The 15,055-nt window shown below is 37.6% G+C and overlaps 1 protein-coding gene across 1 annotated transcript in view; it reads right to left on the bottom strand.

The window, feature by feature from the left end:
• The window catches only part of LOC126470686 (forkhead box protein P1), a 724,940-nt gene that overhangs the window by 26,798 nt on the left and 683,087 nt on the right, over nt 1-15,055 (bottom strand). Inside the window, exon 17 of the mRNA XM_050098687.1 lies at nt 2,413-2,513. Within this exon, the coding sequence (XP_049954644.1) occupies nt 2,413-2,513 (101 nt within the window). The remainder of the gene's footprint in view (nt 1-2,412; nt 2,514-15,055) is intronic.

The raw sequence follows: 15,055 nt of genomic DNA, 5'->3' as shown, positions 1-15,055 counted from the left end.
AATCCCTTTGTTGTCACTTTTTGTATACTGTTCATTTGTGTTGTATCAATTACCCTAAACCATTTTACTCTTTGTCAGTCTTCCGTTAAAGGAAATGAGACTTCCATTTGAGTACAAAGTTAAAATATTTGCAGTCTCATTTCAGCATACAGTCACCAGATTTTATTTATTTGCAATACGAATGATATAGTATTCTAAATATTTGCAGGAAAAATTATCATGGGTGACCAGAAACTACCTAAGCTAAGATATACTGTTATGTAGGAAGTTAGTTCTGTTCTGTGATTTTATACAGTATAGAACAATCTTAAGGTACCCTTACTTTACAAGTACATTCTGGAAAACCAGATAATAGAAGTGAAGCCCTTATGATGAGTATTGATGAATGGTCGAAAAGTGGAGACAGGTGAACAAAACTATGCCAATTGTAGGTGCTCAAATTGGGTACAAAGTTAAACATAGTACCACAGAAGACTGGCCACCCTTTGCCAATGATATGATAATACACGAGAACAAAGAAGCTGGCACTGAAAAATCTTGTTTTAGTTGCAGCAAAAGGTGGCATCACGATAGTGTCCAATAACACCACAGCAGACAACCCACCCTTTGCCAATGATACAATGGTACATGAGAACAAAGAAGATGGCACTGGAAAATTTTGTTGTAGTTGCAGCAAAAGGTGGTCTTAAGATAGTGTAAAATAAGACTGAGGTCTGGACTGCAGAAATCAAGATGTTGAATTTCAAGTAGTGGAGAATGCGAAGAGCTTCCTTTACCTGGGGGAAAACATGACACATAAGTTACAGACTGACTAGAGCACAACAGACACATCCTAAACTCTGCAGATACTACAATATGCTACAAAGAAAGAAAAACCTGTCCAGGAATACCAAACTGAGACATTATATGTCAACAATCAAACATACCACATTGTATGCAATGGAGAGTATCGCATTGGGCAAGAGAGCTTCTATTCATCTGGAGGAGGAGGAGGAGGAACAAAAGATCTTCAGAAACATATAGGCCACAAAAAAATGTGGAGTCTGGATGCATAGACCAAGGCAGGAGCTGTATGAGAGTGTTCAACCAATTTCAAGAATGATGTGGAAGAGAAGACTGAGTTTTGGTGGGCACATCATGAGGATGGCTAAGAAGATATGGAACACAACTTGCTTAATAGTGAACATATGGATGAAATAGGCCAGGGGGACTGGGAAACAACTGGAATAAGCAGGATAGATCGATCTATTGGAATGCTGTGGAAGATCATATGTGGATTGACACCAGAATCAAAATGGAGATCATGTAAGCAGAGAGAACCAGGGGTGGCAAGAGAATGGAGAGGTATTTGGATGGAAGAAGACATTCTGAACAAGTTATGTGTGATCCTAAAGGGTCAAAATGAACCAAATAAATAAATATACATCTTCTCAGAGTAAAATATCCAATGAACTTTCCTCAGTTTTTGTTTTACTTTTTATTTTTACACATGCATACACACATATATAACTATGGTCAATGCTTCTTTCACATCACCTATTATGTAGATCATTTCTCTTTCTAGTCTTAGACCGATATTTATGAATGTTACTGCTGTTTTCAAACTGTGATTGATTGTTAACAGCAAACGTCATAAGGCAATGCATACACAGTGAGGCTGTTGTCAGTATGCCCTACTGTTTAAAGAGTAGTCTACAAGAGGCAATACACACTTGTGCTCAACAATCACAATTTTCCTCAATGATGAATTGCCCCTGAATAGGGAGCCATGAGACATTATTGAATGAAAATAGAAGAAGTAAGTTAACTTTTTGGCATTTTCATCTGGAAAATCTGATATTATCCTTAGTGCAAAAGTTGCAGAAGCTTAAGATGGTTTGCAACATGTGGCCTCCTGTTAACGTTCTTATCAGCACAAACACCCAAACATTTAGAATATTGCGTTTTATTGATTGATTCACCCTCGTGCATTATTTCTAATGAGTGTATGACTTTTAATTTTCTCTTAGATCCAATTGTATTTGATGGCTTAGATATTTAAGTGAGTATAGATTGAATGTCCAGCCAAGATAAGTCAAAGTTAAGAATAAAACACTTGGTAAATTTATGCTTAGCTAATGAAGGAAAAACACTGTATAATGCATTAACAAATAACAATTCAATAAGAATATTAGGAAAACACTGGCAGGGAAAATATGAAATATCTACTCTCTCTCTCTCTCTCTCTCTCTCTCTCAATCCTGAAAGGGGAAACAACATTTTCAGTTCAATTGCATTGCTTTTTTGTATTTTACCAGGCAGTTGGATAAGAGTGTCCACCTGCTAGCTCATGGTGAATGCAAAGTGAAATTGTGTGTAAATGGCTTCAAAATACATTTTAACTAATGTAGTTATATATAAAAAAACAAATACCTGTGTTCTGTTGCTGGTGATGGGACCTTTTCTGGACTAGTTGCTGTTGACGTACTCATTGAGTTGTTGACGAATCCCATATTGCTTTCTCCCAGGGCAGCCTGAAATCAATGAATTATACAAAACTATTAAACTGACAAAAAACTAAAACATTCCACCTATTTTTCACAAGGTATGAAAGCATATTTTGTACAATTATCTTATATGTTCTGAATGAGTGATTAACATCATTTTCACTGCAAGCACACAATTTATGTCATAACTGGTGATTTGACACGCGTGTTTACAGTATAAGGATACTAAGCAAAGGGGTTGTCAGCATACTTGTTAAAATAAATCATGATGAATGTGATTAAAATCTCTAAAAGAGTAATAATTATTGAAAAACAATCTTCAAGAATACTACACTCATTCACACTTTCGAAATCTCTCCCACACACACCTGAATGTTCACATTAGCAGAAAAAGAATAAAAGATTATAGTCATATGTTCAAAAACATTCAAAAGACTCAGGGATATGTGGCTGGCTGATAAGCCGGTTTCTCCTACCTATATATCTTATAAAAATATATGTAGGTACATACATAGATTTTCACACATCTCAGTGTCTATGACATCATATCTCTTGTACTATATGCTGTACAATGAAATGCTTTTGCAGGTACATTCAGTGTTATAAATGGCCACTGTCTGCATGATGTTCAACATTCCGCCTAAACTAGTGGATTAATTGCAATCAAATTTGGTACACATGTTACTTGCTATACAGAAAGAAGCACTGTGGTGGTTAAGAATGTTCTCCCTCTCAAACTAGTTTGTATGGGAAAGAAGTAAATACCCAGACTATATTAATCAAGTATTTGAAAATCAGAGCAGCCTGTGACTTGCAAAAAACTTCACACACAGTTTCTTTAAAGAAGCAGAGGCCTACTGCTTGCTTACTATCTGGAAACAAGCACTATGGCACTAAGAACCAGCTATAGCTACTGCCCATAGCGGTGGAAACAAAAAGGGGTGATGCTGAAACATAACTCAGAAACAACTGGAGGAATTCAAACAAATCTGTTAGCTACATGACTTATTATTTGTCTAAAATTAGTGTCAAAGTAAGATTTCCCACTACCACAAGGCATGGGGGTGTGGATGAGAAGAGGTGATGTAAAAATGTCAGTAACAACATATTTGTATTTATTACCTCTATTTAATTGACCTGGAATACTTTAAAAGTATGATATGCAATTTGTCACTTGTTTGTGCTGTTCAGTGTATCAACCACGTGGCGAGAATGAGCAACGCAGTGATTCAATAATCTCACTGACGGGTTTTGGAACTTAACATCAAGCCATATGGCTGAATACCACAGATGAGTTTAACATTCTCTCTGGAGTTGTATGGTGTAAAACAGCAGAGTATTAGACATACATGCATGCAGAATACATCACATACATATATTTTCAATATCTTCACCTATTCCCCTGGATTGATTTCAACCAAACTTGGTACACATTTTACTTAAAAATCTGTAAAGAAATACAGTGGGGGTAAAAACCACCAATCTTCCAATGGGGCAACAGTAGGGCTGATTATGGGGTGATGGACAGAGAACGGGGGCGGAGGAGGACAGAGAGAGGAAAGATGAGTAGATGGATAGATAAAGAGGGGGGAGAAGATGGGCAGGTAAAGGGGGAAGAGCAGATGGACAGAGGGAGAAGGGAGGAGATTGAGGGGGAGAAACCTGAATCCATACTGCAGTTTGATGAATAATTTCATAGATGCAGTTAATTAATGCTTTTATTGTATTGTGTGCAGATGAATTGTGACTGTTTTTCGTATCTATAACGCATGTGGTATATTTTTTGGTTTCATACTGCACCTCATCTCTGATCTTCCCTTTTATCAACACATTTGTATTGTCTGAAAACCTGATGTAATTGTGGCACAGGCAGGTTGGTTAAAGGTCTCTTACAAAAAGGAAGATATTTGGAGTACTGCAATACTCCCAGAAAATCTCATGAGTCAACAGTAGTAAATAAGATAGTATCAAAAATCTGTCAACAATATGCATTTATTTCTAACAACTGTTACCCAAAAATTAATTTTCATAATATAAAAGGGCTCAAGAACAATGTTATTGAAACAAAAATCTTAATTAATAGTAATTGTGAATTGCTAGATGTACTGAGTGCTACATGAGGTATTCTGAAATATAATGTGTTGTCTTACTGCAGTACAGACTGGAATTTCACTTTTTGAAAACAAATTTCCAGTATGGAAGGAGTTACATATTAAAAAAAAAAGACAATATCAATGACTTAGTATTGGACATACACAGTTCCAACAGCACTGACAAAGAAATGTTTGGCATTGAACTGGTGGTGTCGGTGTTTCAGGTCCTGGCATGGAATCATGGATTCCAGTGTTTTTGTAATATCCCTTTACAGATGAATGTCAGGCAACATGGTCATTTTCTACAGGGATTTAGCATTAGTGACAGAGAAACTAATAAAAAGTAAATCTTGTAGTATCCAAATCTGTGCCTACTTTAATATAAATTTCCTCTTAGATGATAATGACTACTTAAATTTAAAAAAAAAATTAATTGATACACTCTTGAACTCATGTTTAAATCTCCAATCACTTTTAGAAATCATAGTATAAGTTGTCTCAATCAAGTAGCTAATAACATTGAATTGGATAAAAATGGCCAAAAATGGATTATTTTCATTGTTATAATAACATTGAATGCACTCTGTGGTCTGTAAACCGAGGATTTTCTGACCTCAAAGTACTAATTATACAGAGAAATTTGCCTTTGAGTGAGCTTCAACACAAGAAATTCTAACACCAAGCAGAAACTTTTGTGAAAGCCATGTGCACACTTTTTGAGCCATACACAAAAAGAGCAAATTGGCAGACTGTGTACCAGCTCCAAACTGTTGATAGTAATTTTGAAGCTTTCTTGAATATTTTCTGCTATAACTTTAACTGCCAGTACCCTTTGAAAGCAATAAATATATGTGTCAGCAGGAAATCCCCCAAATGGATCACCCCAAGTATCATTATATCAGCTAAAAGAAAGAGTGGTATTTTCTCCCTGAGCAAAACAAAATTTGGCAGTAGTGAAGAATATAAGAAGTACTCCATGACCTATAAAAAGATCTTTAGTAACATAGCTAGTCCATCCAAAAAGCTACAAAATGGTAATCTGCTCAAATCATCTTACAACACAAGGAAATGCACGTGGAAAATTATTGATACAAACTCTGGTTGAAACAAACAGTTGTCACATAACATTAACCTAAAAGTAAATGAGAGATTATTTTCCAGTTATAAAAAAAAGGTGATGAATTCAACTCTAACTTCACAGAAACAGTTGAAAATCTCACAGATCTCAAGAATAATCATCCCCCAAGAGCTCAACCCAAATATTTGCACTGACTCACTGTTCTTTGCATTGACATCTGAAGCAGAGATAGAAAAAATAATACAAACAAAAGTAAAGGAAAAGTAATTCACGGGACCAGATATAATCCCATGCTTCCTCCTCCATAAGTGCAGCAGTTTTATTAGTAAAACATTGTCCTACATTATAAACTTCCCATTCCTGAATAGCACATTTACACATAAACTGAAAACTGCTGAAGTCGTAAAAGTACACAAAAAGGAAGTAAAGAGGGTACTAGCAACTACAGCCCAATTTCAGTACTCTTAATATTCAGTGAAATGTTTGAATACATCAGTGCCATCGGACTAAATACACTCATAAGGAACAGTTAAATTTTGACCCCTAAACAGTCTGGCTTCCAGTGATAGAAAACTACAGCTGATACAATGCAGGAATTACTAGATTTTACTCTTAGTCTTGTTGAAAAGAATCTACCAGAAATATGTATATTTCTTGATCTCACAAAGGCTTTTGACTTGACTGATCACACCATCTTTGGAACAGATTTATTCATATGGAATGAGGTAAAACAGCCACACTGGTTTAAAAGTTATCTCGTAGACTGAGGAAAAAAAAAAATTCAAGTCAATAAGATCAAGACTTGAGGAATTGTCAGTACTGCACTTTTAAGTATACAAACCAAAAAGTACATAGGGTTCCACACAGATCAGTCTTAGGCTTCTTATTGTCCTTATATTACATAAAAGACCTTCCCTTAAACTTATCCACCAACAGACCTTTTCTCTTTGCTGATGACATCACAAGTCTCATACCTAACACAAAAGAACCAGTCTAGACTTTGGTGAATAGAAGTACAGCCCAACTAAACTCATGGCTTAAATCAAACTGACTGCTTCATAATGAAAATAAAACAGGGGGACTAATCTATTAGATGGCTCAGATAAAAATTCCACTGGTCCTATTATATCACTGGATGATAACCACAATGAATTTATCGATGAAACCAAATTCATAGGAGATTCCATCATGACACACTCAAATTCAAAGGCCACATGGAAATAACCAGTACCAAAATGAGTAAATTGTTTTTTATGGTCAGATCAATAAAAAGTTTAGCAAATGTCAGTACTCTGATATCAATGTACTACGCTCTTTTTCATTTGATACTCATTTATAAAATTATTTCTTGGGGTAAAAGTGCAGAGTTAGTAATGTTGCTTGAGCTCACAAAAAAAAGCAGTCAGAACAATACTGCTCAAACAGCAAAAAGAAATTTTTAAGTGATTGTTTAAGAAACGAAGTACATTAACCCTCCCAGACTGATACATACTAGACCAAATACCAGGTTCTTATAATTAAAGTGCAGCTGCTCCAAGTGGTCAAGTGTGAGCTGTAATTATCATATGGCAGTAAAACTTGGTAGATGTTCTAATGTGTTAATGTGGAATTGATTTAAGCTGGAAAAAAATTATTTCCAGTTTTGGTCACTAGGTGAAAATCTGGCACTGTGACTGCAAGAAAGATGTATAGAAATGTTTCCATATGTAGTGGATTAGGAATGGGACATGGTCAGAATAGGTCAAACAAGTGATAAAGGCATTTTGATATTATTATTAACCATTGCTTACATAAGTTGTTTAGTATGAGCACCAGAGACATTGATGAGATGCTGCATCCATAAAATGACATCATCAACAGTTACTCACAGCAGTTCTGGTGGAATCTGAGCAATGTGTTCCTGTATACTGGTCTTGAGATCAGGTAGAGACTGAACATGTCCATGGTTCTGTTAGATATTCCTAGAGCCAAAAGTCACATGGATTGAGATCAGGTGTTTTTGCAGGCCATGCGTCTGGAAAACCTCTGGAGATAAAACATTCATGGAAGATTGAATTAAGCAGCCTTTTCACTGGGCAAGTGAGATAAGATGTTGCTCATCTTGCATGAAAACAGAGCTGCACTGTTTGGATGTTGTATGAGTACCAGTGTAAAACAGACTGCAGACTGTTGACCATGGGATGGACAATTCTTGTGACACTGCATGAGCACTAACACTACCCAGGGCTTGTTCTGTATGGTCAGCTACAGCAGCAGCAACCTTGTCAATAATGCCTACTGGGATAGGCTGCCTTCAACCAAGCTGACCTGTGTTTTTTAATTTCATTAATATTTTATTTAAATCATTTAATGGCATTGGGCCTCCCCTCAGACCTTTGAGTCAGTGATATTTCTCAATGTACCACTGTAATTGCCGCCATTCGTATAAAACAGTTTCAATAACAGTGCATGGTCTCTCTTCTCAATAGTGATACTGTTCAACTTGCATTATGGCTTGTCAAATGACACTGTGGATGTCATACTGTCATGCAGACAGCATATAGTACCATATTTGCACCTGATGGCCACAACTGGACCCAATTTTTTTCCAGCGTAATTTGGTTCTGCATTAATGGACCGTGTAATTTGGTTCTGCATTAATGCACTAGCATATCTATCAAGTTTCACTGCCATATGACAATTACAGCCCACACTTAACCTCCATTGAGTAGCTGCCCTTTGATTATAACCACCCACTATATTTTATGAAGAAAACATCAATAAACTGGCAGGAACTCAGACTGACACCACCATGATACAAGATCAAAAACTCATTAAGATTGGTTCTCCTCTCAAAAAAAATTGTACAGAAAAGGTGTCAAATAAATGTGAATAAAGCTGTATAGTCATCCCACAAAACTGACAAAGAAAATCAGACAGCTAAAGGATTTTAGAATAAATCCAAGATCACTCCTAATAAAGCATTGCTTTTCCAGCATGCATACAGGAATTCGTGGAATCTGATCTGCAGTAGCATGCCTGAACAACATGAGGCATATGTCTACATTAATTCACCCACTACTGTTATATATGTGACTGTGTGTAAATGGACAAATGAGTATAAATTTTATGGTTGTAAATCTTAGACCCTTTAACCTACCAGAGTAATTTAATAATGGTGCTGTCTGCACAGTTCAATTATTCCTTACTTATTTTTGTGTATGGCTTCTTTTTAAATATTTATTAATTATTCATGTTCTGAATTCTTTAGTATGCCTTCTTTTCTCAGATTACTACCCATTATGTGAAGCACAGTAGCTTTAAAGGTAATTAAAAAATTATATTTTGGCCATGTATTTTCTCTCAGATTAATACCCACAATGTGAAGCAATGTACAGTATATCTTAAACGCAGCCATGATAGTGCTCCCATCATATCACCCATTCTGGCTTGTCCAATATCATGATGTGCAATGTATGATCTAAAGGGCCACTAAAAATATAATACAATATGACCCCATCTTCTCTAGTGCTGTTACAATTGTATGTAGACATACCTTGAGGACACATGTGGGGAAAACCAAGGAGCAGCCAAGTGAGTCCCTTGGTTTTGAACCACGTGTTAACTGACCCACACAGTTGCAATAGTCATTTTAAACATTGTACAATATCAAATTTAAAAGTAATATAGTCCTTTCTTTATAAACCAAATCAAAATTAACCTTAGCCTGCTCAGTAAGCAGGGTAGAACTCAGTTCTAACCCTTTGGCAACTGCCCCACATGAAACTGGAGGAAGTACATCTAGTTCGCTCACCTAGACCAGTGACTAAGGCACTTTAAGATGTCCAGTGCCTTCAGTGTCTTTGTCTTCATGTTCTTTTTCAAATATGAGATCTAGAAACCTCAATGAATCTCCAAACGTAGAACAGTGCCTCTCATGTGCAAATATCATAAGGGAAAAGTATAACAAGAATGATTAAAGTAAACATATAAATTTATTGGTGTAGAAGTAAAAACTTGTTTCTGCAGCTCATATCTGTAATCTCCTACCTATGAATTGCAACTGGCTAGTTGCTGTCACAGGATCAATGGAGAAACAAAACTTCAACCCTTCCATAAATAAAGAGCATTGCACACAAGTCCTTACTGTGGTTGTCATACTATTTATGGTCATGGTAAGTAGGGTAACACTTGAAACAAGTGATTGAGGGACGTCTTTCTCCTACTCAAAATTTTCAGGTAGAATTTCACCAACAAAGAACTGAATGAATACAGCAGATAGATATGGAATCTCAATGGTGCAGATATCCTAGGACACTGCACCTTCAAATATTGCTGTACATCTTTCTTAACTCATAAAATATTCCTACACAATACTTTTCATGCAGGTAACCCTGCGCCCCCCCCCCCCTCCCCCCTTCCTCGTGAACCATGAACCTTGCCATTGTGTGGAGGGATGCATGCCTCAGTGATACAGATAGCCAAACTGTAGGTGCAACCACAACTGACGAGTATCTGTTGAGAGGCCAGACAAATGTGTGGTTCCTGAAGAGGGACAGCGGCCTTTCCAGTAGTTACAGGGGCAGCAGTCTGAATGCCTGACTGAACTGACTTTGTAACATCAACCAAAACGGTGTTGCTGTGCTGGTAATGCAAATAGCTGAAAGCAAGGGGAAACTACAGGCATAATTTTTCCTGAGGGCATGCAGCTTTACTGTATGGTTAAATGATGATGGTGTCCTCTGGGGTAAAATATTTCAGAGGTAAAATAGTCGCCAATTTGGATCTCTGGGCAGGGACTACTCAGCAGGACAGTGTTATAAATACAAAATCAAATAGGGGTAATGAAGGAGTAGGTTTAATAATGAATAAAAAAATAGTAACAGCATACTGAATGCATTATTGTAGCGAAGGTAGACACAAAGCCCAAGTCTACCACAGTAGTCCAAGTTTATATGCCAACTAGCTCTGCAGATGATGAAGAGACTGAAGAAATGTATGATAAGATAAAATAAATTATTTAGATAGTTAAGGGAAATGAAAATTTAATAGTCATGAGGGACTGGAATTCGGTAGGAAGAGAAGGAAAAGTGGTAGGTGAATATAAATTGGGGGTAAGGAATGAAAGAGGAAGCCACCTGGTAGAATTTTGTACAGAGCATTACTTAATCACTGGTAACACTTGGTTTAAGAAGTATGAAAGAAGATTGTACATGTGGAAGAGACCTGGAGACACCAGAAGATTTCAGATTTACTTTATAATGGTAAGTCAGAGATTTAGGAATCAGATATTAAATTGTAAGACATTTACAGGGGCAGATGTGGACTCTGACTACAATTTATGAACTGAAGATAGAAACTGAGGAAACTGCAAAAAGGTATGAATTTTAGGAGATGGGACCTGGATAAACTGATAGAACCAGAGGTTGTAGAGAATTTTAGAGGGAGCATTAGGGTGTGATTGACAAGAACAGGGGAAAGGAAGATGAATGAGTAGCTTTGAGTGATGAAATATTGAAGGCAGCAGAGGATCAAGTAGGTAAAAAGATGAGGGCTAGTAAAAATCGTTGGATAACACAAGAGATACTGAATTTAATTGATGAAAGGAGAAAGTATAAAACTGTAGTAAATGGAGCAGCAAACAGGAATACAAATGTCTCAAGAAGGAGATTGACAGGAAGTGCAAAATGGTTAGGCAGGAATGGCTAGGGGACAAATGTAAGCATGTATCACTAGCGGTAAGATAGCTGTCACCTACAGGAAAATTAAAGAGACCTTTGGAGAAAGAGAACCACCTGTATGAATATCAAGAGCTCAAGCGGAAAACCAGTCCTAAGCAAAGAACAGAAAGGAGAAATGTGGAAGAAGTATATAGAGTCTATACAAGGGCAATGTACTTCAGGGCAATATTACAGAAATGGAAGAAGATTTAGATGAAGACAAAATGGGAGATATGATACTGCATGAATAATTCAATAGAGCAATGAAACACGTAAGTCAAAACAAGCCCCAGAAGCAGACAACATTCCATTAGAACTACTGGTAGCCTTGGGAGAGCCAGCCATGACAAAACTCTTCCATCTGATGAGCAAGATGTATGAGACATGTGAAATACCCTCAGACGTCAAGGAGAATATAATAATTCCAATTTCAAAGAAAGGAGGTGCTGACAGGTGTGAAAATTGCTGAACCACTGGTTTAATAAGTCACAGTTGCAAAATACTAGCATGAATTCTTTACAGGCAAATGGAAAAACTGGTAGAAGCTGACCTCGGGGAAGATCAGTTTGAATTCCGTAAAAATGTAGGAACACGCGAGGCAATACTGACCCTACAACTTGTCTTAGAAGGTAGGTTAAGGGAAGGCAAACCTATCTTTATAGCCTTTGAGACTTAGAGAAAAGTTTTGACAATGTTGACTGGAATACTCTCTTTCAAATTCTGAAGGTGGCAGAGATAAAATACAAGGAGTGAAAAGCTATTTACAATTTGTACAGAAACCGTGTGGCAGTTAAAAGGGTTGAGAGGCATGAAAGGGAAGCAGTGGTTGAGAAGGGAGTGAGACAGGGTTGTAGCCTATCCCTGATGTTATTCAATCTGTATATCGAGCAAGGAGTAAAAGAAACAAAAGAAAAATTTGGATTGGGAATTAAAATCCAGGGAGAAGAAATAAAAACCTTGAGGTTTGCCAATGACTTTGTAATTCTGTCAGAGACAGCAAAGGACTTGAAAGCACAGTGGAACGGAATGGACAGTGTCTTGAATGGAGGATATAAGATGAATAAAAAACAAAAGCAAAATGTGGATAATGGAATGTAGTCAAATTAAATCAGGTGATGCTGAGGGAATTAGATTAGGAAATGAGACCCTTAAAGCCATAGATGAGTTTTGTTATCTGGGCAGCAAAATAACTGATGATGGTTGAAGTAGCAAGGGTATAAAATGTAGACTGGCAATGGCAAGGAAAGCATATCTGGAGAAGAGAAATTTGTTAACATCCAGTATAGATTTGTCAGGAAGTCTTTTCTGAAAGTATTTGTATGAAGTGTAGCCATGTATGGAAGTGAAACACGGAGGATGATAAACGGTTTAGACAAGAAGAGAATAAAAGCTTTCAAAATGTGGTGCTACAGAAGAATGCTGAAGATTAGATTGGTAGATCATGTAACTAATGAGGAGGTACTGAATAGAACTCAGGAGAACAGAAATTTGTGACACAACTTGACTAGAAGAAGGGATCTGTTGGTAAGACACATTCTGAGGCATCAAGGGATCACTAATTTAGTATTGGAGGGAAGCATGGAGGGTAAAGATTGCAGAGGGAGGCCAAGAGATGATTATACTTAGCAGATTCAGAAGGATGTAGGTTGCAGTAGTTAATTCGAGATGAAGAGGCTTGCACAAGATAGAGTAGCATGAAGAGCTGCATCAAACCAGTCCTTGGACTGAAGACCACAACAACAACCCTGTTTTATAGCTGCCTCCAGCAGGGCCAGATTGTGAACAGTGGAGCAACAATTCATAATCTGCTATGACATTGACTAACGAGCTACCTAGACTCAGGTGTCCAGATCAAGTGATAGTTGATCATTCCCTCCAAGGTCTTTCCTACACAGCTTCTTAAGGTGACACATCTGTAACTAATGAGTCATATTCAGCTCTCCCTGGTTTGAGAGTCACAATAAAAATTGCCTCCCTCCATGAGCTAGGAAATTGGTCTGTCTGCTACATCAAACTGAAACATTCTATGAGGATTTCCTATTATTCTATTTGCAAGTATTGCAGCATGCTGTATAGAATTCAGTCAGGATAGACACAGCATCCAAGAGTGATTCCAATTCTGATGTGGAGAATGGGCTGTAACATGGCTCAGAATGGTTGAATTTGAAATCCAAACCATACCTCTGCATGTTTGCAGTGGAATACTGGATCCTAGCCAGTAGTGGCATTAACCTTTGTAAAGTGCTCTGCCATTGTGCAGTGCAGGTGATATCCCCAGGTGTTGTTTGAAGACACCCCTTCCTCTCACAGCTGCTATAGGTGCTTAGCTCCATTTATTGTAAATCCTACTGATTGTTTCCCATACAAAACAACTGAAATAATTGATAGAGTCCAAGAATATTTCACATTGCCTTTATTTGGTGCCATTGATTGTACGCCAAGATTTGACCCTTGTCACTGGAAAGGCCACAAGGTTCTCTGCTGTTGATTAGTATTCAAACTACTGCAGAGTTGCACAGCTGGCCCACACAGCCGAGTGGCACTCATCGCTCCACCAAGGTACATGTAGCCTTCTAACATGAGCTGAGGATTCAGTGGTGGATAAATCAATGGCATCATGGGTCATGCTTATGGTATGGTCCACCCAGTTGTGAATGCTGCCTCACTGTTCAAAAACAGTCAGTTGGCTGTGCTGTGACCAATTTACTTTACTGATCTTCTTTCTCAGCAGCTTGCTTTTGGAGACTGCTCTGTCCAGAAGGTGAATCCAGTGTGGGAAATGGTCACTGGAACTTACAATTGAGCATAATCTAAGAGAGCAGGAGAGTAGGAAGAGAGGTATATGGCTGAGAATGATCCACTAGCTGAAGTATGTATGGTTTCCAATGGTTGCAATGTACTGCTCCTGAGACATCATGAGGTTCTCTTAACCTTGACACCTGGGGCAAACAAATCCTAAGGCTCTTTACCCTTTGTGTGCTTTACAGTCTTCTATTATGAGAAGTGGCCAGTTCAGTTGTACTATAAGGGTCTCGAAAATCTTATAATGCAATGCTTCTTGTTACAGCAGGCACAGAGAGGATACTGTAGTCCTTTGTCCACATGAATCTCAACAGAAACTGCTTGAAGGTCTATAGTCGCAGGTACACAGAGAAATGGAATATGTTATTTACAAACACAATCACTTCTCCTTGGACTGTATTTTCACTGAGATCATCCTTGTCATGGAGGGTACTGCCTCTTAGCACTTGGGCACAAAGATGTTTAAAATGTGTTTTCACAAAAGACATATGTACATGGATCTTCCTAGCACAATAGCACAAGGAACCCATTCATTAATGCTACAAAAAGGGAACTCTCTTAGCAGTAAGGTTTTTTCTTCAACTTTCCCCTTAACCTTCTACTGAGTTGGGGAACCTAAAATGGATGATAAAATGGATGATGGGATCTGTGGTTCCATGAGACTGGCTTCACAGCCCACAGTGTCTGTATAAATGTCATCATAAAGGACAATAATTACTGAACTATACACATCAAAAAAAGTTTTTCATCAACCCAGACCCCAGAACTCCTGAAGATAGACATTGACTGTGGATACTGTATCACAGACACAGTCCATCTGACTTTTCAGGGACATCACTAAACCCACCCAAAGATGTAAACAACCATGCATGAGCAGCACCTATTAAACAGAGGGGG

Source organism: Schistocerca serialis, chromosome 3, assembly GCF_023864345.2.
Source record: "Schistocerca serialis cubense isolate TAMUIC-IGC-003099 chromosome 3, iqSchSeri2.2, whole genome shotgun sequence".
NCBI classification, from domain to species: domain Eukaryota; kingdom Metazoa; phylum Arthropoda; class Insecta; order Orthoptera; family Acrididae; genus Schistocerca; species Schistocerca serialis.
Note: the sequence above shows the minus strand (reverse complement) of the source record. Positions and strands in the feature narration are given on the sequence as shown.